Source organism: Mchenga conophoros, linkage group LG18 (genome assembly GCF_057382185.1).
Source record: "Mchenga conophoros isolate Kocher_MC1m ecotype Shallow Benthic linkage group LG18, M_conophoros_male_GT1.1, whole genome shotgun sequence".
In the NCBI taxonomy this organism is placed as follows: domain Eukaryota; kingdom Metazoa; phylum Chordata; class Actinopteri; order Cichliformes; family Cichlidae; genus Mchenga; species Mchenga conophoros.
In genome coordinates, this window is record NC_140543.1 from 2,391,486 (window position 1) to 2,418,798 (window position 27,313).

Genomic DNA, 27,313 nt, shown 5'->3' on the forward strand with positions numbered 1-27,313 from the left:
TGATGTTGCCCAAGAATATTTGGCATGCAGACCTGCGGATTAGTCGGTGACCTCCTGAGTTACAGCCACACCGAGATTGAGAGAGACAGTATTTGAAACTGTAAGAATGACAACAGGCAGTTTAAGCTACAGCGTCTCTACAGCTGATGGACATTTCTTTTATAAAACAGCAGCTCGGAGTTCATTTGGCTGATATAGTTTTGTGGTACGAACGTAATAAGCAAATTATAAAAAATAAATAAATGTCTGAACAGGAAATAACCTGAAAATGCCTTGTAAGATAAGATAAGATAAGCTAAAACTTTATTAATCCCTCGGGTGGGTTCCTCTGGGAAATTCGGTTTCCAAAAGCACAGCACCGACAGAAGTTACAGAATATTATATATATATACACACACACACACACACACACACACACACACACACACACACACACACACATATAAATACAGAGACAAATATAAATAAAATATACGAAGGGGATAAATAGAATAAATAGGAATAAAAATACAAGTGAATTGCACATTTCAAGTATTGAGGTCTATTGCACCGTTGACTATTAACAAAAGGTATTGCACAGTGAGGTGAAGAGGCACTACAGCTTAGTTGTTCCCCCCTCCTTTGTCCTCCTGTCTCCCCTCCCTCTCCCCTCCAGAGAGGAGTTAAACAGTCTGATGGCGTGTGGGACAAAGGAGTTTTTAAGTCTGTTAGTTTTTGTTGTGACTCACAACAAAAAATATAAAAAGAAATCTTAGCGATGAGGAATCAGGAAGATCTAAAACAAACAAAACAAGTCAAACCACATACTCACAGCAGAATGAAGTCCCTGACAGGAACACACTCCACTCGCTATTGTTCCTTTGGGAAGGTCAGGAAGAACTCTGATTTCTCAGAAATGGTCTGAGCTAGGGCTGGGCGATATGACCCAAAATTCATATCTCGATATTTTTTAGCTGGATGGCGATATAAGATATATATCTCGATATATATATTTTTTAAAGCCATAAAGTAAGAACAAAAAGAGAGTTCTTAGTCAAAGCTGTGTCCCAGATGTCACACAGGCACTTTTATTAACATAACATAGAGCAGATGTACATAAAATTTACTCAAAAATAAATTATGAGCATTTATTAAATAATAATGCTCCATAAATAAAAGAAAACAATGTTGTTTTTGTGCATAACAAAAAGCTCACAAATGTGCAGTCAAAATGTAAACTAAAAGACGATCACTATAACAAGGACAGATTTCACAGCTGCTCTGTTCCCAACTTGACTGACAGCCTGGAGTTTGAAATCCGCTTCGCAACCACGTCTCTTAACAGGTGCCATTTATGGTCCTTATACACAGTAGGGTAATATTACGTTGAAGCACAGTAGGTATCACTCCGCGAGGCTCAGCCGTAATGCTCCGACAATCCATCAAGCGCTGCAGCTCCGTAGCTTACCAAAGTCGTACTAAAACATTTTTTGACAGATTGCTGAGCACCGTGTTCCACATAAAATCGGTTCGCGGCCATCAAGCACAACCAGAATTCATACATAAGGCGCGCTGTCAACTTTTGAGAAAATGAAAGGATTTTAGTCCGTGCAGCACCTCTGGGCTGCATGGCGTTAGCGTGGTTAGCTCGTTAGCGTGGTTAGCTAGCTAACACGTTGACGCCGTCCAGCCCCACGCACGGGGCGATGCGCAGTAACTCGTTAACGGATTTGCCGTGTCCATCTTGTCGCTTCCTGCAGGTGAAGCGATGGGGGAGGAGGGGGAGTTGTGTTCAGTGAAGGAGAGGCGAGGCCGAGTAACGTTGCGTAAAGACGGAAGTGGACGAAAGAGAGGCAAACTTGCGGCTCCGCAAGTATAATTATAACGTAACATAGACTATATCGATATAAAGGATATTGTCACATCTTATATCTCGTATAAAAATATATCGATATTTTTTAAAAACTCGATATATCGCCCAGCTCTAGTCTGAGCTTTATGCTGCAGCTTTAACCAGGAGGGAAAACCAGAGAAAAAACACCTTTACAAGCAGAACAGCTTATCTGAAGCTTTATAATCAGTTTAAATCTTGATTTGTTGGTGCACTAAAGAGAAAAAGCCCAGAAAACTGAAAACAAAAGTGACTTGATTCTATACATTTAAGAGTTTCTTATGCTTTGACTGCTGTTACTGAATTATTCCATCACAGTATTGCATCATTTCTTCAACAGATTTGACTCAACCATGAGACAGTCTACAACATCGGCTGCAGACTCACCCACCCCCACTGCTGCTGTTCCACCTCAGACACCTCAGACACTTCACACCTCCTCTATTCACCCTGCTCACTCCCCCCCACCCCCAACAACAGCATCCAATACACACTCAACACAAGGCTCCAGCCTGTCTCTCTCAACCACCCAGGTTAGGAGGGAACTGAGGAGGATTAATGGCAAGAAGGCAGCGGGCCCAGATGGCATCAGCTCGAGGGTCGTCAGGTCCTGCGCGGACCAACTGTGTGGGGTGATGGAGCACCTCTTCAACCTGAGCCTGAGGTTGGGAAGAGTCCCACAGCTCTGGAAAACCTCCTGTGTTGTACCAGTGCCAAAGACTTCACGCCCCAAGGACCTCAACAGCTACAGGCCGGTGGCTCTGACATCCCACCTGATGAAGACCCTGGAGCGGTTGGTCCTGGCTCAGCTTCGGCACCTAACAAGCTCATCACTGGACCCACTTCAGTTTGCCTACCAGCCTGGCATTGGCGCGGATGATGCCGTCATTCACCTCCTACATCGTTCCCTCACTCACCTGGAGACCGCTGGAAGCACTGTGAGAATCATGTTCTTTGATTTCTCCAGTGCCTTCAACACCATTCTTCCCTCGGTTCTGAAGGACAAGCTGGAGAACTCTGGAGTGGACCATCACCTCACTACCTGGATCCTGGACTACGTCACCGACCGACCACAGTATGTGAGGACTCAGGGCTGTGTGTCGGACAGGGTCGTCTGCAGTACGGGGGCCCCACAGGGAACGGTTCTGGCTCCGTTCCTCTTCACCATCTACACTGCAGACTTCTCCCACAATTCCACCCAGTGCTTCCTGCAGAAGTTCTCTGATGACTCTGCAATAGTCGGCCTCATCACTGATGGGGACGACAAGGAGTACAGAGGACTGACTCAAGACTTTGTGGACTGGTGCCAGCTGAACTACCTCCAGATCAACGCCAGTAAAACCAAGGAACTGGTGGTAGACTTCCGCAGGCACAAGCATTCTCCACTGCAACCACTGAACATCCAGGGTATGGACATTGAGGCTGTGGACAGCTACAGGTACCTTGGTGTTCATCTGAACAACAGACTGGACTGGACTCATAACTCAGACGCCCTCTACAGGAAAGGGCAGAGCAGGCTGTACCTGCTGCGGAGACTCAGGTCGTTTGGGGTGGAGGGCCCACTCCTGAAGACCTTCTATGACTCTGTGGTGGCTTCTGCTATCTTTTATGGTGTGGTCTGCTGGGGCGGCAGCATCTCTGCTGGGGACAGGAAGAGACTGAACAGGGTGATCCGAAGGGCCAGCTCTGTTCTAGGATGCCCTCTGGACCCAGTGGAGGTGGTGAGTGACAGGAGAACGGCGGCTAAGCTGTCATCCCTGTTGGACAACGTCTCCCACCCCATGCAGCAGACTGTGACAGCACTGAGCAGCTCCTTCAGTGGGAGACTGCGGCACCCACGGTGTGGGACGGAGAGATTTCGCAGGTCTTTCCTCCCCACTGCTGTCAGACTCCATAATAAAGACTTTAACTGATCAAGCACACACATCCATACATATGCAATAACACTAAGTGCAATAATCTTTTCTGTCATCGTTGTATTTTTACTCAGTTGTATATAGTATTTGTATTCGTATTCTATTTTTATCTTATTGTATATTTTTATTCTATTTTATTCTACTGTATATAGTATATTATTTTATTCTATTCTGTACAGTTGTGTACTGTATTTATTCTTATTGTATTCTAATTTTTGCGTCATAACTTTTGCACTGTCCACTTCCTGCTGTGACAAAACAAATTTCCCACGTGTGGGACTAATAAAGGTTATCTTATCTTATCTTATCTTATCTTATCTTATCTTATCCAGTATTAAAGACCTGCTGGTTTCACACTCAGGACCTTCCACATGTTAGAAAACATGGACGTGCACTAACAACGATGGACACAAATAAATCTGTGAGAGCAAGTTGAGGTTATTCATGTTACTAAGACTGTATTTAAGGAACACCAATTAAATTATATGTGTGAAGTATGTACTTATAAAGTATTGTTGAATTAGTTCTTAAATATATTTCAGTTCTTACTATGTTTCAACTGCTTCAGAAAATGATTCATATAAAATTTCACCTATTGAGCTTCTCTCGGCCCTTTGAGGTGGAAACATTTTAAAGTAACATTATTGCATGGGCTGCATGTGTATCCTGTTGGTTCGTAACAATTCTGAAATTGAACGTCTGCGATATCGTTCCACCACCGTGACTCCCACAGAGCTGTTAATGACAAGTTACAGAAGCTTCTCTGGTGAAACCTGCAGATTTATTAGTTCCTCCAAAAACAAAACTGGAAATATTCAGAACAATAAATTTGATGCAGTCTGGTCTCTGGTAAAAACAGTTTCTTCAATGACAACATATTTAACATAAAAACAAAACGAACATAAAACAAACCTGATGGAACTCAAACTTGAATTAACAGCCAGCATAAAAAGTGAGTTTTAAACGCGATTTGAAACGCTGTATAGACTCTTAAGTACAAATATTGAGTGGCAGACGTTCCAGAGTCTAGGCGCTGCAGCTGTGAAGGCCCCATCTCCTTTATTGGGCTGTACTAAGATCTCAGTGCTCTATTGCGGTTATATGTGTTGAGGAATTTGCTTAAGTAACTGCTCGCCAGATCATTTAAAACTTTGAAAGTAAGTAAAAGCATCTTAAAATCAATACAATATTTTACAGGGAGCCAGTGTAAATTTGCTAAAACTGGAGTGATGAGTTCAGACTTTCTAACACCTGTTGGAAGACATGCAGCAGCATTTTGGGCGAACTGCAAGTGATGGAGAGATGAGTGTTAAAGACCAAAGTAGAGAGAATTGCAGTAGTCCAGTCTAGAGGTGATGAAGTCATAAATGTTTTACTAGGTCTTTAGGAGGAAGATGAGGCTTCGCTTTGGCAATTTCACATAACTGATACAAACTGATTTCGACAACTGTGGACACTTGTTTCTCTAATTTGAAGATCTATCTAAAAACACTGAGATTTCTTACAGTGTGGAAGTGATGACAAGCAAGAGGACCGAGCGTATCAGTTAACTTATCCAAAGGGGCATCACTTCCACAAACAATAACTTCAGTCTTATTTTCGTTTAGGGTGAGAAAGGTCTGTGATAACTGTCTAAGATGGCGCCGCGTATGGATGCCCTGGTGCTTCAGTGCGTTACTTTTGTCTTGTTTTTGTGCATTTCTTCTGTGTCTGGGCACTCCTCTGGATATTCTTACACCAGAGAAGAGCTCCTTAACTACAGGACTACAACGCCTGTGGATTTATTTCCAATATTTGTCGCATCTGCGGCAGATTTACTGCAGACTCTGACCAGGAAAGTGAGACGTCGAAAGAGAGGTAAGCGAGCCGGCGTACTCGTGCGTTTGAGGAAACGCGGACTGAGAACGGCCCTTCCTGGGATCTTCCTTTCTAATGTACGCTCACTCTGGAATAAGATAGACGAACTGGCCCTGATGAGAAGCATGAACAGAGACTTAGCCTCCTCCTGTGTCTTATGTTTTACGGAGTCGTGGCTCAGTGAGGACATCCCGGACTGCGCGCTCAAGCTGGAGGGCTTTCATCTGCTGCGCGCGGACCGGCAGGCCGCTCTCTCCGGTAAAACCAAAGGTGGAGGTGTCTGCTTCTACATCAATAGTGGCTGGTGCACAGATGTAACAGTGATTGCCCAGCACTGCTCTCCCTCTCTGGAATATCTTTTTATTCACTGCAAACCGTTTTATTCTCCGCGGGAGTTTGCTTCATTCATCCTGGCCGCTGTTTACATCCCGCCAGACGCGGATGCGCGAGCAGCTCAGTGCGCACTCGCAGAGCAGATTCTCCACACGGAGCGGACATTCCCGGACTCTCTCATCATTGCTCTTGGGGACTTTAACAAAGCCAATCTGAGCCATGAGCTTCCGAAATACAAGCAGTATATTAAATGCCCGACCAGAGAGGAGAGGACATTGGACCACTGCTACAGCACGATCAGCGGGGCCTATCGCGCGGTGCCGCGCGCTTCACTCGGACTTTCTGACCACGTCATGATCCACCTAATCCCCGCGTACAGACAGAGGCTGAAGCTCTCCAAACCTGTCGTGAGGACCAAAAAACTGTGGAGCAACGAGGCTGTGGAGGAGCTTCGCACGTGTTTGGAGACCACAGACTGGGACACATTGAAGGCTGCTTCTAACAGCTTGGACGAGTTTACGGACACTGTCACCTCCTATATCCACTTCTGTGAGGACAGCATTGTGCCATCACGCACCAGGGTGAGTTATAACAATGACAAACCCTGGTTTACTCCTAAACTCAAAAAGCTGTGGCTGGAAAAGAGAAAGGCGTTCAGAAGCGGAGACAGGGACTGCTACAGAGAGGCCAAGTACAGGTTCACTAAAGAAGTGGACATTGCTAAACATCAGCACTCTGAGAAGATGCAGCAGCAGATCTCAGAGAATGACTTGGCCTCTGTGTGGAAAGGTTTTAGGAATATTACAAACTACAAGCCTAAAACCCCCCACTCCACTGATGACTTGCTCTTGGCCAACACCCTTAACGACTTCTACTGCCGTTTTGACGAGCCATCAGGCAGCCTTCACACCTCCAACGGCCCCAACAATAGAGACACTTTGGACACTCATTCCCCCACCTCTCCCCCCTCCATAGAGCCATCACCACCTTCAAACACTTCACCTACAACACCCCCCTCCTCACCCCACACAAAAGAGGACTTCACACCACCTCCTCCCACCACAACTCTTCATATTCATGAAGCAGATGTGAGGAAGCAGTTTAAGAATCTGAATGCTCGGAAAGCTCCCAGCCCAGACGGCGTGTCTCCTGCCACCCTCAGACACTGTGCAAACGAGCTGGCCCCAGTGTTTTCTGGCATCTTCAACTCCTCACTGCAGGCATGTCATGTGCCTGCCTGCTTCAAGTCCTCCACCATAATCCCTGTCCCCAAGAAACCTAGGATCACTGGACTAAATGACTACAGACCCGTGGCTCTGACATCTGTGGTCATGAAGTCATTTGAGCGCCTAGTTCTCTCCCATCTCAAGACCCTCACGGCCCCCCTCCTGGACCCCCTGCAGTTTGCATATAGAGCCAACAGGTCTGTAGATGACGCCATCAACATGGCCCTACACTTCATCCTGCAGCATCTGGACTCCCCAGGAACCTACGCCAGGATCCTGTTTGTGGACTTCAGCTCTGCCTTCAACACCATCCTTCCAGACCATCTCCGAGGCAAGCTTTCCCAGATGAATGTGCCTGATCCCATCTGCCGGTGGATCACTGACTTCCTGACGGACAGGAAGCAGCACGTGAGGCTGGGGAAGAATGTCTCGGACTCCCGGACCATCAGCACCGGCTCCCCTCAGGGCTGTGTTCTTTCTCCTCTGCTCTTCTCCCTGTACACCAGCTGCTGCACCTCCACCCACCAGTCTGTCAAGCTAATCAAGTTCGCAGATGACACCACCGTCATTGGGCTCATCTCTGACGGGGACGAGTCTGCCTACAGGAGGGAGGTTGAACGTCTGGTGTCCTGGTGCAGCCACAACAACCTGGTGCTGAATGCCCAGAAGACAGTGGAGATTATTGTGGACTTCAGGAAGCACACAGCCCCACTCCCCCCCATCATCCTGACTGACACCCCCATCACCTCTGTGGACTCATTCCGCTTCCTGGGTACCACCATCACCCAGGACCTGAAGTGGGAGCCCACCATCACCTCCGTCATTAAGAAAGCCCAGCAGAGGATGTACTTCCTGAGGCAGCTGAAGAAATTCAACCTGCCAACACGGACGATGATGCAATTCTACACTGCAATCATCGAGTCCATCCTCACCTCCTCCATCACCGTGTGGTACGCTGGAGCCACTATCAGGGACAAACAGAGACTGCAGCGTGTTGTGCGCTCTGCTGAGAAGGTGATTGGCTGCAGACTCCCATCTCTGCAGGACCTGTACACCTCCAGGACACTGCGGCGTGCAGCTCGGATCTCAGCTGACCCTTCTCACCCTGGACACAGTCTGTTTGACCTGCTCCCCTCAGGCAGGAGGCTCCGGTCCATTCGCACCAGAACCTCTCGCCATAAGAACAGTTTCTTCCCCTCTGCTGTTGGACACATGAACAATAACCACATGACTGTCCCCGCCACTAACACATGACCCTACGCTGTGTCACTGCATCATTTCATGTCTGGCACTGATCACCACCTGCACTCATGTATATATCATGTATATATCTATCTACTTAGCACTCTTAATTCTTATTCTCATGTATATATCTCATGCACATATCTTTCTTTCTACATAGCACTTTAATTCTTATTGTTTGCACTGAAGCACCGCAGCAAATTCCTAATGTTGTAAACCTCAACATCTGGCAATAAACCCATTCTGATTCTGATTCTGATTCTGATACATGATGTTAAAGACCGGTTAAGCAAAGGCTGCAGTGGGACAGAGACATCCATCAGTATTATAAGGTCTTAAATGGTCGATTGCTTCCTTTAAGACTGAAAAATTCCCAGGCTCAAACTGCAGAAAAACAGCAGAGAACTTAGAAGGCAGATCTAGGTCTAACACTGCCTGTGAATGTGGAGACCTTAAAGATGAGATTTTGATAAATGGAAAATGGACTGGTTCTTTTATAGCACTTTTCTACTCTATCATGTGCACTCAAAGCGCTTTACAGAACTCGTACAGTCATCCAATCACTCCCATTTACACAAGCACTTTTTCCTCAGCTGTTAGCTAGTGCTTCTTAACTAACATTCACACACACATTCATGCTCTGATGGATGCATCGGTAGGCAACTTGGGGTTAGTAGTAGTTAGTTAGTAACAGCTGACTCTGTTGTGTTTTCAGTGGCCATGAGTACCATTCACAGAAGGTTCAATTCAATTTTATTTATATAGCGTCAAATCACAACAACAGTCACGTGACTGTTGTTGTGATTTGACAAAGTGAGATTATTTGAAAAAGCTGATGAAGGTAAATGATTTTTAGTAAGAAAATTAAAGGTTTCAACTGTTTTCTGTTATAAGAAAAAAAAAACTGACTTGATATGAATACTGATTAAGCTTTTATTCAAAAGATAACTACAGTCAGGAAGCAAATAAAATATGTAACCACAGTACTCACTGCACACAGGAGTTGGTCTCTCAGGTTGTTCTGCCTCTGACGTCTCTGTAAGGAACAAACTTTGCCCACCTTTGGCTTTTATAGGACATACAGAGAGGAGGGACTGATTTCTCAGGAATGTGTGACCTGCTTCCTCTGTAAACAGGGAGAACCACAAGTCACACTTGTTATACAGGATTTACAAAAAGGAAAGAAAAAGACTTTTGAGAACAGCTTAAGCACCCACACTGTATTATGGCAGTTTAAATTTATTCATGCTTAGTTCATACATATACATGTCTCATTCTTGAAACTTTCTCATACTCTTTTCAATTTAAAGTTCAGTTTTATATGAATATACACACATGTATTTGCTGTTTTAGACTTGTAACTTTAACTTTTTAATTTTGAACTAGGGAAGATTTATTCGTAATCCTGAGCTGCTGCAACACTTGAATTTTAGCCTGTAGGTGTGAATAGACTGTGGAGTCCTGGACCAATGAGCTCGTCTATGTTCTGCCATCTGTTTTTGCAAGAGGTTGTTTGTACACTACATTACTCTGTGTCAGGGGACCAGTGTTCCAAATTAACTGGTGATGTTCACACAGATGTGTCACAGACTTTTCAGGAGCCCTACTGACTGATCTGTGACATTTGTGAGGTTGATTTAAACACAGTCTGCATTCTTCTTTCTCTTGACCAATAAAATATTAAGAACTTTCTGGAGTTTACCCGGTGATATCCCCATGTTGTGGAATGTTTTTATGGCATATATACCTGTATACACCGACATATACTCACATATATACTATGCAATTACCGTAATTGTCGCGCTACTTTTTGCACAAGCTTTGAACCCTGCGGCTTTTAGTCAGGTGCGGCTTTTCTATAGATTGTCCATGATTTTTGTGATATCGTAAGACGATTTGTTTTGTTTGTTCCGCTGTTGTACGGCACTACGTTGCCTGGCGGAAGGATCGGGGTTCAAGAGTGGTATGTTGGTCACATGTCCATCCGCCAGGCAACATAGTGCCGTACAAGTAGCGCGAAAAACAAACTTCAAAGTAGCGCTACGCGTTCAGCGGGAGTCGTGGATGACGAGCGGCGATAAACTTGCGAAAAGCAAGTTATGCTCAACTCCACCGGTGGATTCTGACAGCGTGGAAAAGTGTGAAAACATCCACGATCACCAACGGATTTCGAAGGGCTGGACTGCTGCATGATGAAGAGGAGGACACCGCCACGGCCCTTCAGAGGGTGTTCAACTCTGACACTGACAACGAGGATTTCTTTGGTTTTGAAAGTGACAACGAAGGAAAGAAGCTGAGAGTGGATGACGAAGCCACCCTGATCCTGTTCGTTTCCGACACTGGAGAAGAGGACTTTGGTGGTTTTAGTGCGCAGGAAGATGGTGGTGAATGACTGACTTTTCTTCTTGTTAAAGCCGTGTCACTGCACCTGAGCCTAAAAGGTAGTCCGAATCTATTTTTCTGGTGTGCTGCAGGTTACTGTTATGTACTACATGTGCAAATATGTACCCATAACTTGTTTTTCAAAATATTAATAAAAGGGGTGTGTCTCCAAACAGCCATCTCTTTCCTGACAATTCCCTTTGTGCATATTCTCTTACATATGATGAGTCAACATTGAAACACCTGCGGCTTTTAGTCAGGTGCAGCTAATGTATGTACAAAACAGGATTTTCCCCTGATTTTAGCTTGTGCGGCTAATATTCAGGTGCGCTTTGTAGTCCGGGAAATACGGTATATATACTCGTGTACACTATATACACCTACACCGGAGTGTTTATATAATGGAACCACTGTGATATGCATCTAACCTAAATCTTCAAATCACAAGACCCATATATTTAGGTCAAATATTATTTACAAATATATTAATAAAGTCTGTGCCACTTGTTGTATGAGCACCTGTTCATCAGTACTGTTTGAAATGTAGTTGTTAGGGTCAATAAGTAACCTCTGATCATGTTATGGCCAACGGTGACAAGTCCAAGCATAGGGTTAAATAAACCTGACCCTGCCTCTCTGCCCGTCTTTGCTGCCAAAACGTTGTAAACAACCCGTCTAACAAATATACACTGAACAAAAATATAAACGCAACACCTTTGTTACTGCTCCCATTCCCCATGGGATGGACGTAGAGACCTAAAATTCATTCCAGATACACAATATAACCATCCCTCCCAAACAGTGGTCACAAATCAGTCCAAATGTGTGGTAGTGGGCACATCTGCTATATTGAGATAATCCATCCCACCTCACAGGTGTGCCACATCAGGATGCTGATCTGACATCATGAGTAGTGCACAGGTGTACCTCAGACTGCCCACAACAAAAGGCCACCCTGGAATGTGCAGTTTTTTGCGCTATTGGGGGTCTGGGGACCCAGAACCGGTCAGCATCTGGTGTGACCACCATTTGCCTCATGCAGTGCAACACATCGTCGCATGGAGTCTATCAGATTGTCAATTGTGGCCTGTGGAATGTTGGTCCACTCCACTTCAATGGCTGTGCGAGGTTGTTGGATATTCGTGGGAACTGGTACACGCTGTCGTATACGCCGGTCAAGCACATCCCGAACATGCTCAATGGGTGACATGTCCGGTGAGTATGCTGGCCATGCAAGAACTGGGACATTCTCAGCTGCCATCTGCCCTGAACAATGTGAACCATGATTCATCCGTGAAGCGCACACCTCTCCAACGTGCCAGACGCCATCGAATGTGAGCATTTGCCCACACAAGTCTGTTACGGCGACGAGCTGGAGTCAGGTCAAGACCCCGATGAGGACGACGGGCATGCAGTTGAGCGTCCCTGAGACGGTTTCTGACAGTTTGTGCAGAAATTGTTTGGTTGTGCAAACTAATTGTTCCAGCAGCTGTCTGGGTGGCTGGTCTCAGATGATCTTGGAGGTGAACCTGCTGGATGTGGAGGTCCTGGGCTGGTGTGGTTACACGAGGTCTGCGGTTGTGAGGCCGGTTGGATGTGCTGCCATATTCTCTGAAACGCCTGTGGAGACGGCTTATGGTTGAGAAATGAACATTCAATGCACGGGCGACAGATCTGGTTGACATTCCTGCTGTCAGCATGCCAATTGCACGCTCCCTCATTGCTTGTGGCATCTGTGGCATTTTGCTGTGAGACAAAACTGCACATTCCAGGGTGGCCTTTTGTTGTGGGCAGTCTGAGGTACACCTGTGCACTACTCATGATGTCAGATCAGCATCCTGATGTGGCACACCTGTGAGGTGGGATGGATTATCTCAATATGGCAGATGTGCCCACTACCACACATTTGGACTGATTTGTGACCACTGTTTGGGAGGGATGGTTATATTGTGTATCTGGAATGAATTTTAGGTCTCTACGTCCATCCCATGGGGAATGGGAGCAGTAACAAAGGTGTTGCGTTTATATTTTTGTTCAGTGTATTAAACAAATATGTAAGACTGCTTTCTTCCATTTGTGCAACATCTCTAAAGTTAGAAATATCCTGTCTCAGAGTGACGCTGAAAAACTAGTTCATGCATTTATTACTTCCAGGCTGGACGACTGTAATTCATTATTATCAGGAAGTCCTAAAAACGCACTGAAAAGCCTTCAGCTGATCCAAAATGCTGCAGCAAGAGTCCTGACAGGGACTAGAAAGAGAGCAGATTTCTCCTGTTTTGGCTTCCTGTTAAATCCAGAATTCAAAATCCTGCTCCTCACATACAAGGTCTTAAATAATCAGGCCCCATCGTATCTTAATGACCTTGTAGTACCATATCACCCTATTAGAGCACTTCGCTCTCGCTCTGCAGGCCTACTTGTTGTTCCTAGAGTATTTAAAAGTAGAATGGGAGGCAGAGCCTTCAGTTTTCAGGCCCCTCTTCTGTGGAACCAGCTTCCAGTTTGGATTCAGGAGACAGACACTATCTCTACTTTCAAGATTAGGCTTCAAACTTTCCTTTTTGCTAAAGCATATAGTTAGGGCTGGACCAGGTGACCCTGAATCCTCCCTTAGTTATGCTGCAATAGACGTAGGCTGTCGGGGATTCCCATGATGCATTGAGTTTTTCCTTTCCAGTCACCTTTCTCACTCACTATGTGTTAACAGACCTCTCTGCATTGAATCATATCTGTTATTAACCTCTGTCTCTCTTCCACAGCATGTCTTTATCCTGTCTTCCTTCTCTCACCCCAACCGGTCGCAGCAGATGGCCCCGCCCCTCCCTGAGCCTGGTTCTGCCGGAGGTTTCTTCCTGTTAAAAGGGAGTTTTTCCTTCCCACTGTCGCCAAAGTGCTGCTCATAGGGGGTCATATGATTGTTGGGTTTTTCTCTGTATCTATGAAGCGCCTTGAGGCGACTTTTGTTGTGATTTGGCGCTATATAAATAAAATTGAATTGAATTGAATATGACTCAACTATAACTTTGTTTGCTACCATGATTTTTTTTTAATATAGTTGTGAGTGGTAATAACATATAAATTGAAGAACACAGAGTGAGATGCACATTTTGTAGTCCATCTTCTGTCACTGTAGTTCCTTCTCGTTTTTAAGTCCTTAAAAATCCTCCTTAATACCTTTCCTTCACCTTGTAATGTTTCCCACTGTGATGAAGAAAAAATGTTAAGGAGAAGGAGGTACGAGGTAATTTTTGGACTGTTCAAAGCGTGCTCTGACCACTCAGCTATCTCTTTCCTGAGGAAATCTGACTGCTGGACCACACCCTGTAACTTTCTCTCTCTCTCCTCCCCAGCAGTTTGTTTGTTTCGGTTTCTGTTTGCTTTTTGTTTTCCACAGACTATCACTGACACTCACACATTAGTGACACAGCCATCCCACATTTGGGATTAAATAAATAAACTCCATTACTGTGTGGTCGTCCTGTTTTATCTGAGCTGATTAATGGCAGCACTCACTTTCAGTTTCACTCGCTGGTTATAAAACACTGACGGGATGAAAGCGTTTCACTCCCTGAATGACGACAGACAGTCTGACTGACTGAAATGCCTCTTTAACTGATCAACCGGGATCATTTATCATTCATCATGATGACCCACAGTGTACTCACAGCAGAGGTCGTCGATCCTCTGAAGTTGTTCTGTCGTCTGCCTCTTGGTCTCTGAGAGGAAACAACTCCAACCGCAAACGGTCTGATATCTGCGGCTGTAAACTCTGCTGCCCCCTTGTGGCACCAACACACTGCAGCTGCTGCTGCTACTGATCATGACAGACGAGACAACATTCAAGTAATATTAACAAGCACATTAATTAAACATTACTGAACAGATTGGAGCACAAAGAGAAAAAAAACATTGAAATTCAACTTTCATCTTCAGGAAATGTTTTTTAACACTCACAGTTTCACATCTATAAATCTGACCATAAATCTGTCAGAGGATGTCAGATAAGACCGTAGACCTGAAGAAGCCAGGAACGTTCTACTAGACATCAGCAGGAAGCTCGGTGAGAAGGTGACAACTGTTGGTGTGATTATTTAGTAATGGAAGAAATATCAAATGACCATCAGCCGCTCTCGGTCTGGAGCTCCATGCTTGCCTCATGGGATGATGGTGATCATCAAACCCATGGCCACACTCTGAAGTCGCTGCCAGACAAAATGTGGTGGCCAGGGTTTGAAAGCATTAAATGCAACAGGGATAATTGGACTGCACCACCGCTTCCTGCTGAAGGGGGAGAATGTGTGTTTTCTTTAATGTAAAAACAAAGTAGTTGCCCTTAATTAAATATTTGAGTTTAGGGCTTAATGATTTTCTTCTTTGGTGTTTAGTTTATTATCAAACCAGACTGTACTGCATTGTTTCTTGTTTACAGTTGTGTTTTGTTTAGTTACCCCTCATGTGTCATAGTGGTCTGATCAGCCATTAGATATACCCTTGTGAGTCATTTCCTGTTTAGGTCAGTTATGTTTGTTTGGGCAGTCAGTTGGTTTGTTAAGTTGTGGTTTTACATGAGTTGAGTTTTGTTTCTTTTACCTCTTTTATGAGCTCAACATTTATTACTTTTGTAAATATAATTTTTGGTTTAAATGCCAACCCTATTTTTCAAATAATTTCTGTGACTCCTCCTGTTTTCAACTCGGTCCATCACACAGGTCCAAGCCAGCTAAGATCAGCAAGAACCCTGTTATCATGGTTCCCAAAAGGTAGATACTCCTCCTGTCCTAGATCGACCGTCCCGCCAGGCACATGACCCTCCAGTTCCTCCACCTGTCCATCATGTATCTGGCAGGGAATGTCCCTCCAGGATAGTCGGGCTCCCCCGACCTCAGGCTTCTCGTTGAGAAGAGGGTGTCAATTGGATTCAGGACCAGTTGATCAAATTATAATTATCAAACTACTTGTTAGTCAGTTTAGAGTATCTGAAAATGAGGGACTGTGAATAAAAATGTCTGTAATTCCTAAACAGTTACTGGACGTTTTTTGTAAAGATTACAATTTCTCACACGCTGTGTTCATCTGTCTTCAGACCACAGCTCTCTGTGTTTCTTCTACCTCTGATGTTGTTCAGTCACATTTAACTTCAAGTTGGTATTAAATGCAGTGAAATCTGTTTTCACACAGCAGACAGTGTAGAAGCATGCAGGCATTATCTGATGAGCTGACATGTTTAAGATGAAGAATAAAAATCTTCAGGTTCGGCTTTTTTCCAGCTCAGCAGTCAGACTGAAGCAGATCAGTGAAGCTGACTGAGAGGCCTGTTCACCAAAATCATCCTGCAGGTCAGCTTTTTATGTTAATGAGAACATTACACTCACAAACTCATGATCATGTGACCATGATCTTAAAGCTAATCCAGCAGGTTCGAGTAATTATTAATGAATCAGAGCTCAAATTATATTATTTAAAAACATCAGGACAACCTGCTAACAAATGAGAGAATATGGACCAATCAGCTCACTGAATTCTGATCTTAATAAAGTGACTTCCAGCTGCTTCCTGTTACAACAGGTCACCACAGCGTGCAGCTCCTGACACGATAACAAAGGGATTCATGTCTCTGTTTAATCAAACGCGACTTAATGACAGGACTGGCTGAATAAATGTTTGAACTGTGAACAAACGCTGTGTCAGAGTGAGATTTTAGAATTGACATTTGTACTTAGAAACATAATCATATATGCTTAGAGTCTATAACTGTTTGCATACTGATAGAAGGTCTCATCCTTAGTAAGACTCTGTGTGCTATGAGATGGGAGGACGTTCACTCCTTTTCCAGAGTGTTCTGACATACCTCACATACATCCGAGGGTCATGAGAGAGGTTGTATCTTCTCTTTCTGATATATGGTACGGCAGACACATCTGTATCTGTTTGAGTATAAGAGCCTTTTCTTTAGGTGGACCGCTGTTTTGCCCCTGCAGTGGATCGTCTCTTTGTTCCAGCAAAGGGTTTTACTTAGATAAAGCTAACACACTGGCAGCACGAGTGCTCAGGAAGCAAATGAAAATGAAGCTGTAAATGTGTAAATGACACGTCTGAGTTAGTAAAACTACATCCCCTCACACAGATGATAAAACAGCTGCTCTCATATGTGTGATAAACATTTGCTGTGTTTTATGAAGCAACAGAAAAATCCAGAAAAATCCAGGAAAGGAAACAAAAAGTAAAATTATACTTTTTCAATAAAAGCATAAAAATCAACACAATAAAAAGTCCATTAACATCAACATCAGGAGTCACTGAGAAAATAAACTTAATATTAGATCAAACGTAAAGAATATAAAGAAGCTGAAAGGAAAAAGTAAAAGGTTGAACATTGTAAAATCCAATAAAATATAATTACACTTCTATGTTAAAGATAAATCAGTTTTAAAATGAGATCTTATCAGGCAGCAAACAGTAAATATGAGGTTTTTTTTACGTGTGTCGTTTGTCGTCGTTGACTGAGTTCAAATTTTTATCATCTCAGTTCAAACTGCTCTCGACCTTTTCTTTGTTCTTCTTTGTGATCACATGAATGTTCAGTGAAGGAGTTTCTCTCCTTGCTCTATTTTAGCCATGAGCTCTGCTTTTCCTTTCATCTCCATCAGAGACTGAACTCGTTGCTTCCAGCCTGGTTTGCCCTCAGATTTCTCTCCTTCAATAAGCATGTCGATGTACTCTGGAGTGGACAGAGGGTTTGTCTTCAGTGATGTCTCTTTGAGTCTGTTCAGACACTTGGAAGATCTCTCCATTAGTTTCTTCCCTTCAGCATGCAAACTTTTATACTCAGCATTCAGTTTATCAATCACTTTCTGAACAGTCATCTTCTCTCCTTTGGCCTTCAAGTACTTTTCTTTCAGCTCTTTTATTGTTCTTTTCTCTTTAACGTCTTTATAGACCCATCTGTACTTCTGATTAAAGTGTACATTCCAGTAACATTTGCCTGGACACTGAGTACAGTATCCATCTGATCCCATTGTTGGACAGTATCTTTTATCTGCATCATTTGCTATGGTGCATGGATAGTGACAGGTGACATGACACTGCTGACAGTTGGTGCTGTAGTTTCCAGATCCAGAAATGGCCACATGATAAGGCTTTTTGACAGTAACTTCAAATTCAAAGTTCTCATTTCTGCCGATCTCTGCTTCATATTCTTTAAGTTTCTCACTCGTCTCTTTTATCCCCTCAAGCTTGGCTAACCCAAGTTTCACCTGCTCCTGCATTTTCTCAACTGAAATCTCGAGCTGCTTTCTTTCTCTGAGGACTTCCTTTGTCAGTGTCAAGCTTTTAGTTTCTATAAGACTCAGAGCAGCAAAAAAACTCTTCATGTTTTCTGCCCCCATTTCCCAAAAAATCAGATCAAAACCTCCTTTATTACCCTTCCTCCAACTGACTTCTTCAGATGATCCTTTCTGCGCAAACAATGCTGAATTATTGAACTTGAAGTGAGTTGGAAGTCCGTCTTTTGTTTTAGGACATGGGACTCCTGCAGCATTGATCGCCTCGAGAACTGGAGGTCGCTGACCGTCTGCAAATGTCACCAGGATCCTGATGTTTTCTGCCACATCTTTGCCAAAGATTGAGAGCACTGAATCAAACACATATTTCTGTGCTGCTGTGAGTTGTGCTAAAGCAGCCTGAGCTACAAAACACACAGCATCGATTTCACTGACACCATGTGAGGAAGTGAAGAGATTACGTAGCTGCTCTGTGATCTCTCTGTCTCTTTCTATGCCTCTTGTATCTCCAAAGCCTGGAGTGTCCACAATGGTCAGAGAGAACGGGATTTGAAATCCATCCTGGTGGTTGATTTTGTAAACAGTGACTTCAGAGGTCTGACTGTGAGCTCGTGATGTTGGCTGATCCTCATTAATGAATTTAAACCTGAAACTGTCCTCCCACTCGACACCAACAATGTAGTTGATCATCCCATCGATCAGAGTGGACTTTCCTGATCCTGTCGCTCCAAAAAGCATTATTGTACGATTCTGCCTCGTGCTTTCTTCTCCAAAGTTAAACTTCCTGCATCCATCTATGTTCATGTGTTCTTCTGTCAGAGGCAGTTTGTAAACTGAGGGGGAATCAGATTTGATCTTTTCACTTTTATCTCTCAGTTTTTCTGCCAAACATGTTTCTTTGTTTCTGCCACTTGAAGTTGTTTTAATAGAAACTTTATTAGCCGGCCCGACACCTGCTGAGGTCACTGCTCTGCATCTGAACACATACTCTGTGTTTGGCTTCAGATCTCTCACTGTGACTTCTTCAGCCTTTGCTTCTGTCTTCTGCTGCCATCCATCCTCTCCACTGACACAGTACTCAACAGAGTAGGAGGTGATGTTCTCTGCTCCAAATCTGGGTGGAGAAATCTTCAGTGTCACACTGTTGTGGTTTATGTCAGCTGCTGTCACAGTTTCAGGCTTTGAAGGAGGCTCAAAGTTCTCACTGACAGTAAATCCACCTTCATAAAGGTGGATGCTGGAACCTTCCTGTGTCTCATTAGTTAACCCCACTGTCAGGAACTTCATGTTCTTGTTCTTCTTGTTGGCCTCTGCAAAATCACTGAAGAGTTTTGCTTTTCTCCTCATTTCATCTGTTACTTCTTTTGAGGCGTACCATTGTTCCTTCTCTACATCATGAGTGGGAGAGTTGTGGTGGAAAACATTAAAAATGAACATGAAAATGAAACTGAACAGACTAACCAGGAGGTTTGGTTGGTTTCTTTGTTGGTTTTTCCTCTTAAGTATCTTGATAAAGCTGAGAGGTACGGTTCATCCTTTCCCAGAGAGGTGAAAACAAAACACACAACATGCTCTGCACTCAGACTTTCCTTGTACAGATCATTTTGAGACGAGATGATTTTGGTGTTTTTCATCATCCTGGTAAAAGACATTAATGTGTCAACTTCTCTCTTTTTACAGTCCATCCACTCGTTCAGGTTTTTGCTGCTGAAAGGTGAAGAATGTCTCTTCTTCAGGATCTCTGCAAGCTCAGCTTCCTCTTCTCCTCCTCCTCGGATTGATGGAAGTTTCTTGGCCAAAGTCTGTTGGAAATCCAGTTTGAACTCAGAGCACATTTCTTTGAAACTTTTAATTTTTTGTTCAATCTGTGGGAACTGCTGTGCAGAGCTGGTTCTCAGTACATCATTGTTCCTCATTTCCAGCTCACTGAAGTCCTCCAGGACTGTCTGTGCTTCTTGAACTAATCCTGTACTGATCTGACGGACGAGTTGAGCAGCAGAAGAATCTAAAGCTGTCAGTGGCAGCAGCCAGACCATCACTGGTACAGCTTTGTCTCCCAGTAATCCTGGCAGGCTTTGGTAGACTTCTACTGCATCTTGAAAGGTTGTTGGTGGTTTTGGAAGACAGAAGTCTCCATAAAACCTGCAGGAGAATTTATGAACACTTTCTTTGTCCTTGTCTTCCATCTTCAGGGAACCTTCACCCTCTACAGAAAGTAAGGGAATCTTCTTGATGGTCACCTTCAAGTTGCCCTGAACATCTTGATGATCTTCATGTTCAGAAACTTCACGGTCAAACACAAAGAAAGCTTGTGCTCCATAAAGAATAGCTGTGACTACATGTGTTGCTAAGCCTTGATCAAAAACATATGGATGCTTCACGTTTCCTCTTCCAAGATGATTCATGGACAGCTCCTGGATCTTTGTGGTTTTCTTGTACTTCAGTGTTACTCTGGCCTGATTTCTGGAAGATTTACTATCATTCAGATATTTGGCAGATCCATCAACCTTAACCAGTCCACCCAGGAAACTTGCCTTCAGTGAAGCATCAACACTTAGAGCTGAAGATTTGTCTGAAATTGATTCAGATGCAACAATTTCAAACTCATTAGAGGCCTGCGGTCTTTCTCCAACATCTTTCATCAGGTCATCACGATCCCACAGAGTCAATCCTGTAAAAGAAGAAGGAAAATTTTACTACCAGGACTCCATTGATTAAACCACACCCTAAAATAAGTGTGGTCCCTCTGATACATGTTCTTTGAGATCATTACGGTCCCACAGAGTCATTCCTGTAACGACAGACAGACTTCATTTAATCCCACACTAGGAAAATGAAAACAGAAAAAAAAAGATGAGAAGAAAAAAAGCCAAAATACTATACTGTGTACAAATTGTCACTATATACACTAAAATACCATAAGGTTGCCATTATTATTATTATTATTATTATTATTATTATTATTATTATTATTATTATTGTATAAATAAAGTGCAGTGGGAGTAATATTAATACACATGTATTTTTTAAACAGTATTTAAAAGAAGTAGAACTCAAGTTGAGCTTCCTGAACACGGAGATCATTATAGATAATAAAATTATTGCAACAGTCTCTTCATGATGTATAATCACCAGTGCTGATAATTTGGAACCTTATAAACCACGTATGTCTAATCTCTCTTGTCCATAAATCCTGAGTCAGTTCATAATACAGTTCCTTTATCAACTCCTTAAACATATTATAGGCAGAGTGATCTTCTTTTTTCATGGGTAACAGCACAGCAACAGCTGAGATCTCAGTCGTTTCTGTTCTATGTAGTTTAACCTCAACAGCAAGAAAGTTTTACACTGATATATCGTGTGAGCTAGAGGATCTGGGGATCGATTCACCAGTCTAACAAAAGATTCACTCCTACATCTTATCCACAGCCTCCCTTTTAAACGTTCCTAAATAATATTATTTATTTTTAAAAAGTACATAGTACACAGTTGTCTAAGGAGCTTGCAAAGAAAAGCGTCTGGACTTCTTTAAGTTGCTTGAAGACGTTTCACCTCTCATCCGAGAAGCTTCTTCAGTTCTAAGGTCAAATGGTGGAGAGTCCCAGATTTAAGCCCTGTGGGAGTATCCCCCCCACCACCTGATAGGGACATGGACCCCCTAATGATCCTCTACGTAATCACACAAGTCAAGGTGTAAAAATGGGTGTGAGTCACAATCAGCCAGGGTTTCGGGTGAGCTCAACCTGAACCCACCCCATCACATGATTTCCTGAGGTCAGATGGCCCAGGATGTGAGTGGGCGTTAAGGCGTCTGGGAAAGACCTCAGAGCTGGATTATAGATGGCAGAGAGTTGGTGTTGTAAGCCCCGCCCTCTGTTCAAAGATGGTCGCTCACAGTGGACATAGATGGCTTCATTTACTCCTCTTTCAAACTATCTGTCTTCTCTGTCCAAAACGTGAAGAGCCACCTCGATGAGACAAGACCATCTCCAAAGGACAAAGTTCACTCCTTTGAGGATGCCAGTGTCCATGTTTTCATTCAAGGTATTTCATAGAAAAGCAACAAAAACAGCACAAAATATAGGAAGGAAAAATATCTCATATTTTTGCTAAATCTTCAACTTCATGTGACTTAAGTGGATGAACAGGAGAGAAGCTTGAATGAGTAAAAACAGGAGGGTCAGGATCCAGTAAGTTGTTAATTTTTATTATTTGACAAAATAAAATCTTTGAAGTAAATGTTTTGCTCCACAGCTTTCAGCAATCAAGATCTGGAGTGGAAGTAAAAAAAAAAGGCTAGCATAATTACTGGGATGGGATGAACTGTCTCACCAGCTGACAAATAGGATTTACTGTTCTAGTATGTTTTTGCAGAAAGCAGCTTTGGCATCGCTGGATCTGAATAATGGGGCACATTTCCCATACAGATATTCATAGTTCCAACCAGCAGTGTAGTGTTGTGCCTTTCTCAAAGGAAAAGTGGAGACAAGGCAGGAAGGTTAAAGCTGAGGGGACGAGGTGGAGATATTTGTTTTGTCTCTTTAAAAAAATGTCTTCCAATCCAACTAAACTGCGTATATTCTGAGGAACATTCAAACATATCTAGAATTTCCTTCCTGTTTGGGAAACTTCACAACACATATATATTCCCCTCATCTCTACAACTAATCAACAAAACACTAGTAGAAAAACTTCTGTTAACCAATGATCTGTTATTAAACTGAATCACATTTTGGTGCAAAAACTAAATGGAGAAAAAAACAAAAACAAACAAACAGAAGTTTTCCTTGAAAAAAATAAATAAATAAAAAGACTTTCAATTAACTTTAATAAAATTAGATTAATTGTAGCAGTTTAACTGACATTTGAATGTTGTATATTACAGATTTGCAGGATGAAAAACAAACTACATGAATGTGATCCATGGTGTTTTGCGGTGTTCTGGATCATTTCACTTGTGTTGATTATGAAATGTTAAATACTGTAAATCCACCGTCTCTAAAATACTGTGATTACCTGCATGCGTTTTGTATTTTATATTCCTTGTTGGCTTTGAAAGAAAAACTCCTACAAATGCACATGATCTATAAAAGTGTCACGGCCTGGGGGTTCAGCTGGTCGCTGATCAGCTGTCTCTCCCTCTTTCTCTCTGGTCCTCTCTCTCGCCGGGGCTGAACTCATTATGGGTTCACGCCCTCGGAGGAAGAAACACCTATGCCTCATCAGTGTGGTATTTAAGACGGGAAGCAACGGCTGTTCTTTGCTGGATCGTTATGAGAATCGCGTCAGTGAAAGTCGAGTGCCCCAGCAAGTATTTTCCCATGCAGTGTGTGTTTAGCATTTAACAAGCGTCTCTTTGTGTACAGATTCCCTGGACTGTTTTCCTGGTGTGCGAGTGGATTCGTGTCTGGATTGTGTGGAGAGAGACGAGCGTGTTCCCCTGGATTTTACCCGGAGCCCTGCCCCCCTCACCTTTTGTAAATAGCACTGCCCCGTATCTGTGTATATACACTCATTGGACATTGTTCTGTAATAAATTCTCTTGTGTACATCATCCCCGGAGTCCAGCGCGTGAGTCCACCTTGTACGTCGTGACAAAAAGTAACTGCATCCATGTCCTTTGTCTTAAGGAAGAGGCACAGTGTCAGTTTTAAAACGGAAAGACGTAGACACGGATGTTTTGGTGGCTGGCCTTATTGCTTTGTATTTGAAAGAATTTCTCTTTCACAGCATTAAAGGAGAATATTTAATTCAGTCACACAAACATGATTTTCTAAGGTTTACTAAGTCTAATGCTAACTTTTGATGCTGAAAGAAGCACATATTATTTTGATTGTGGGGTTTGTGATAGTTGGTGTATAAGTGTGATGGGTCACAGCTTTAAGTCCTGTAACTCTTCACTCCATCCTCACAATGAGTGTTTAGAGATAAGTCCTCTTCTGCTCCTCAGGGATAATACTCGGATTATATTGTAACTTGAACTGAACTAAAGTGTGTTTCAGGTTTTTAGCTGGATTTCTGCACACAGATTACATACCATACTAAAATGTCAAAATGCAGCTGTTAATTAAACTGAGTTTTATCAGTTAAATGTCTGAAATACATAACATCAACTAATAAGTTCCTGCCACCTCACAACCTGCAGAAAAACAAGCACAACTTGCATAATTACACACTGCACAGTAACTGTGTTAATGAACACAGTTACTGTGGGGCGATCGTGGCTCAAGAGTTGGGAGTTCGCCTTGTAATCGGAAGGTTGCCGGTTCGAGCCCCGGCTTGGACAGTCTCGGTCGTTGTGTCCTTGGGCAAGACACTTCACCCGTTGCCTACTGGTGGTGGTCAGAGGGCCCGGTGGCGCCAGTGTCCGGCAGCCTCGCCTCTGTCAGTGCGCCCCAGGGTGGCTGTGGCTACAATGTAGCTGCCATCACCAGTGTGTGAATGTGTGGATGACTGGATATGTAAAGCGCTTTGGGGTCCTTAGGGACTAGTAAAGCGCTATATAAATACAGGCCATTTACCATATTTACCATTTAACAAAGGGAGGGCTCAGCGTTTGAAGGTAAATAATGTTTGATATTTTTCTGCACATCCTACAGGTTGTCTGATTTCAGGCCTATATGGTGGAATAGTTTGTAATAATGCAGCTCTAATCTGGATAAATTCTGCACCCACCTGTATCTCAGTCCTCAGGACCTCACACAATCTTTCTAACAGAAGAGTTATCCTTCATCTCAAAATCATACTGACTCTTCTTCAGCGTCGTCTCATTTAACTGCCACACTGTTTTCAGAGAGAAACATGTAAAACCTGTTTGACTATATTATTTTGTTTGGACATAATTTGCTTCCTCATTGGCTGCTTGTGTCTGAGCCACTAATTTGAGCAGCTTTTAGTAATTATTGAAATGAACCGACTGCATCTTTGTATATCATTAGGTGGATTGTTAAATCACCCAAAGGACTTCCATGGGCAAAATGCGTCATCAACTACTTCCCCCACAAAACTGATTGAGTGCCTCTTTGGTAAATGCCAACAGTAGATTTTTTTTGTGTGTATGTTCTGTGGTTTTGTGTTGGCACAGACTGTTACTAAATATTGTTTTTATTAACTTTCTTGCATGAAATATTCTTAAAGTGAGAACTACATTTCAGCACTCCATATTTTACTTCTGGATAAAAATGGCAGAGCATCACTACATTATGTTCCAGCAGGCCCACCCCTCTGCTCATATTATAAATTTTGTCCCATGCTGATACTTTCTTGTTCTCCACTGACTTCTTTTCTCCCACTGTACCTGAACTAGCAGACACTTGGTGTTTTATCAGCACCTGATTTGTTCAACAAAGCTGCAAAGTATTTCTTGGCTAACTGTGTTGTCATGTCACTTTTTTCTTTTCTGGAAAAAATATATCTGTATAATCTATATATTGAATTCTTACCTGGGATCAGTGAGTCTTTGCGGCAGTCATACAGCATCCCAAGACTGAAAGGCCGGCCGAGTGCCGCCACCTCCATCGTACTGCCAGATCCAGAGTCCATGGCTCAGTCTGAACAGGACCAAATGAACAGCTTGTTAGTTTGTTTCTCTTCTGTTTGTTCATGTTCTCATTCGTACTACTAACCATCCTCACACTCTTTATTCTTAGCATATTTAACTCATTTCTCTTTGTCCTGCTACAAATTTACTGAATTTGGTTGATGCTCCGCTCCTTCACAAAATATTTCTTCAGGGCTACGATCTTTTTGCAGTACTTTTACTTCATCTTTGAAACAGACTTCGGGTTAGTATTCAGACCAAGTGTTTGTCAGTCATTCTTAAATTTGGTTTCTTACACTTCATTAACTGTCCTAGTTAATAAGGGTTTAATGTGAGATTTAAAAGAAAAATGCTTTACTAACTTACTCTTAATAAAATTATTATTGTAAACATCTAACATATTGTTTAATAATTCTAATTAGCTCCCTTTAAATGAGAAAAGCCTAAGAAAATTCTATTTGTATGTCAGCTTTCAGTACATTTCCTGCCAGTTGAAGTTCTCATTTATATAAAAGTAACATTTCATTTCTCAGTTCAAGCTGTGTGCGTTGGATAAAAATTTGCTTGTGTTGGTAAAAAAGTTACTGTTACAGTACTTTTCAGTACTGTACAGTACTGTACAGTACTGTACAGTACTGACTGTGGCTGGAGAGCTAAGTCCTCAGTTTGAGTTAGATATTAAAATAAAAATAGTATGCCGTCAGTGGAAAGTTATTTGCCTTACACAACTTTACTGCTTTATTTTTTAACCTTGGTGTTTACCCTTAATTTTTATTGTTGGGGAGGAACTCTGATACGAGAGTTGGATGTGATAAGCCCGAGAGAGATACTTTTGCTTTCGTGTCCTAAATTTTTATGCTTCACCTTGTTCTCATAATTAATACACAGGTTATGCAGATAATATTAAATTATTTTCTTATTGCCCAACTTATATATTTAGTAAGAAATTCCACATTAATCAATTCATGACAATCGATGATACATTGTATAAAGCTGCCATCCTGTTTATGTGTCTGTTTAAACATGCGCACTGTTGACCTACAGATTAATGTTTTTCCTTTATCTCTGCTTTATTAGCATTTAACTTCTTACATTCTGCACTCTAAAGCATCTTCAATCTTAAAAGCCTCTCCTCTACTTTTAACATAAGAAGACAACACATTACTGTAACTGTAGCATCAGTTCATTGGCTCCTAGAATACAGTTCAATATGCATTAGTAGTTTGTCCATTATTATAATACATAACGGACCCAGAGCTAAGTCCATATATGCACTTCCACCTGGAGACAAAAAGAAAACCTTGGTGTACTCACAGTAGAAAGCTGTGGGATCCTCTGACCTCATCCTGTGCTTTCTGCCTTTATAATCTCTGCAAGGGACAAACTCCACCTGACCTTTACTCATTAACAATAACCATAAACCTCGGTCTTTACCCGTAATTGTTATTGTTGGGTGTGATGGACTGAGTTGAAAACAGGAGGAGTCACAGGAATTATTTGAAAAATAGGGTTGTCATTTAAACCAAAAATTATATTTACAAAAGTAATAAATGTTGAGCTCATAAAAGAGGTCAAATAAACAAAACTCAACTGAAGCAAGAACTGAAACGTAACAAACCAAATGACTGCCCAAACAAACATAACTGACCTAAACATGAAATGAC

General features: G+C 42.6%; 2 protein-coding genes across 4 annotated transcripts in view; both read right to left on the minus strand.

Annotated features, from left to right (window-relative positions):
* The window catches only part of LOC146552848 (uncharacterized), a 32,337-nt gene extending 17,705 nt beyond the window's left edge, over positions 1 to 14,632 (minus strand). The window contains exons 1-2 of one of the 3 annotated variants that reach the window (XM_085254148.1): positions 14,495 to 14,632; positions 9,436 to 9,570 (exon numbers count right to left, since the gene is read on the minus strand). The gene's annotated coding sequence lies outside the window, so the exon portion shown is untranslated. Of the gene's footprint in view, positions 1 to 9,435; positions 9,571 to 11,694; positions 11,745 to 14,494 lie in introns of those variants that run through there. The other 2 variants (XM_085254149.1, XM_085254150.1) reach the window with 2 other exon arrangements.
* Positions 14,633 to 16,925: 2,293 nt separating this feature from the next.
* Positions 16,926 to 26,257, minus strand: LOC146552851 (uncharacterized). The gene is made up of 3 exons (XM_085254444.1): positions 25,552 to 26,257; positions 19,584 to 20,780; positions 16,926 to 19,506 (listed from the first exon to the last, which is right to left on the minus strand). Exons 1-3 carry the CDS (start codon positions 25,649 to 25,651, stop codon positions 17,408 to 17,410), a joined length of 3,396 nt encoding a protein of 1,131 aa, XP_085110570.1. The 5' UTR covers positions 25,652 to 26,257; the 3' UTR covers positions 16,926 to 17,407.
* Between the last annotated feature and the right edge of the window lie 1,056 nt (positions 26,258 to 27,313).

Excerpts from the sequence above, each read along its gene's own strand:
- LOC146552851 (XM_085254444.1), bottom strand. The coding sequence starts at position 25,651 with ATGGACTCTGGATCTGGCAGTACGATGGAGGTGGCGGCACTCGGCCGG. Across the intron at positions 20,781-25,551 it reads CAAAGACTCACTGATCCCAG|GATTGACTCTGTGGGATCGT; the intron begins GTAAGAATTCAA and ends CTTCTTTTACAG. Across the intron at positions 19,507-19,583 it reads AAAAACCAACAAAGAAACCA|ATGATGTAGAGAAGGAACAA; the intron begins ACCAAACCTCCT and ends ACTCTCCCACTC.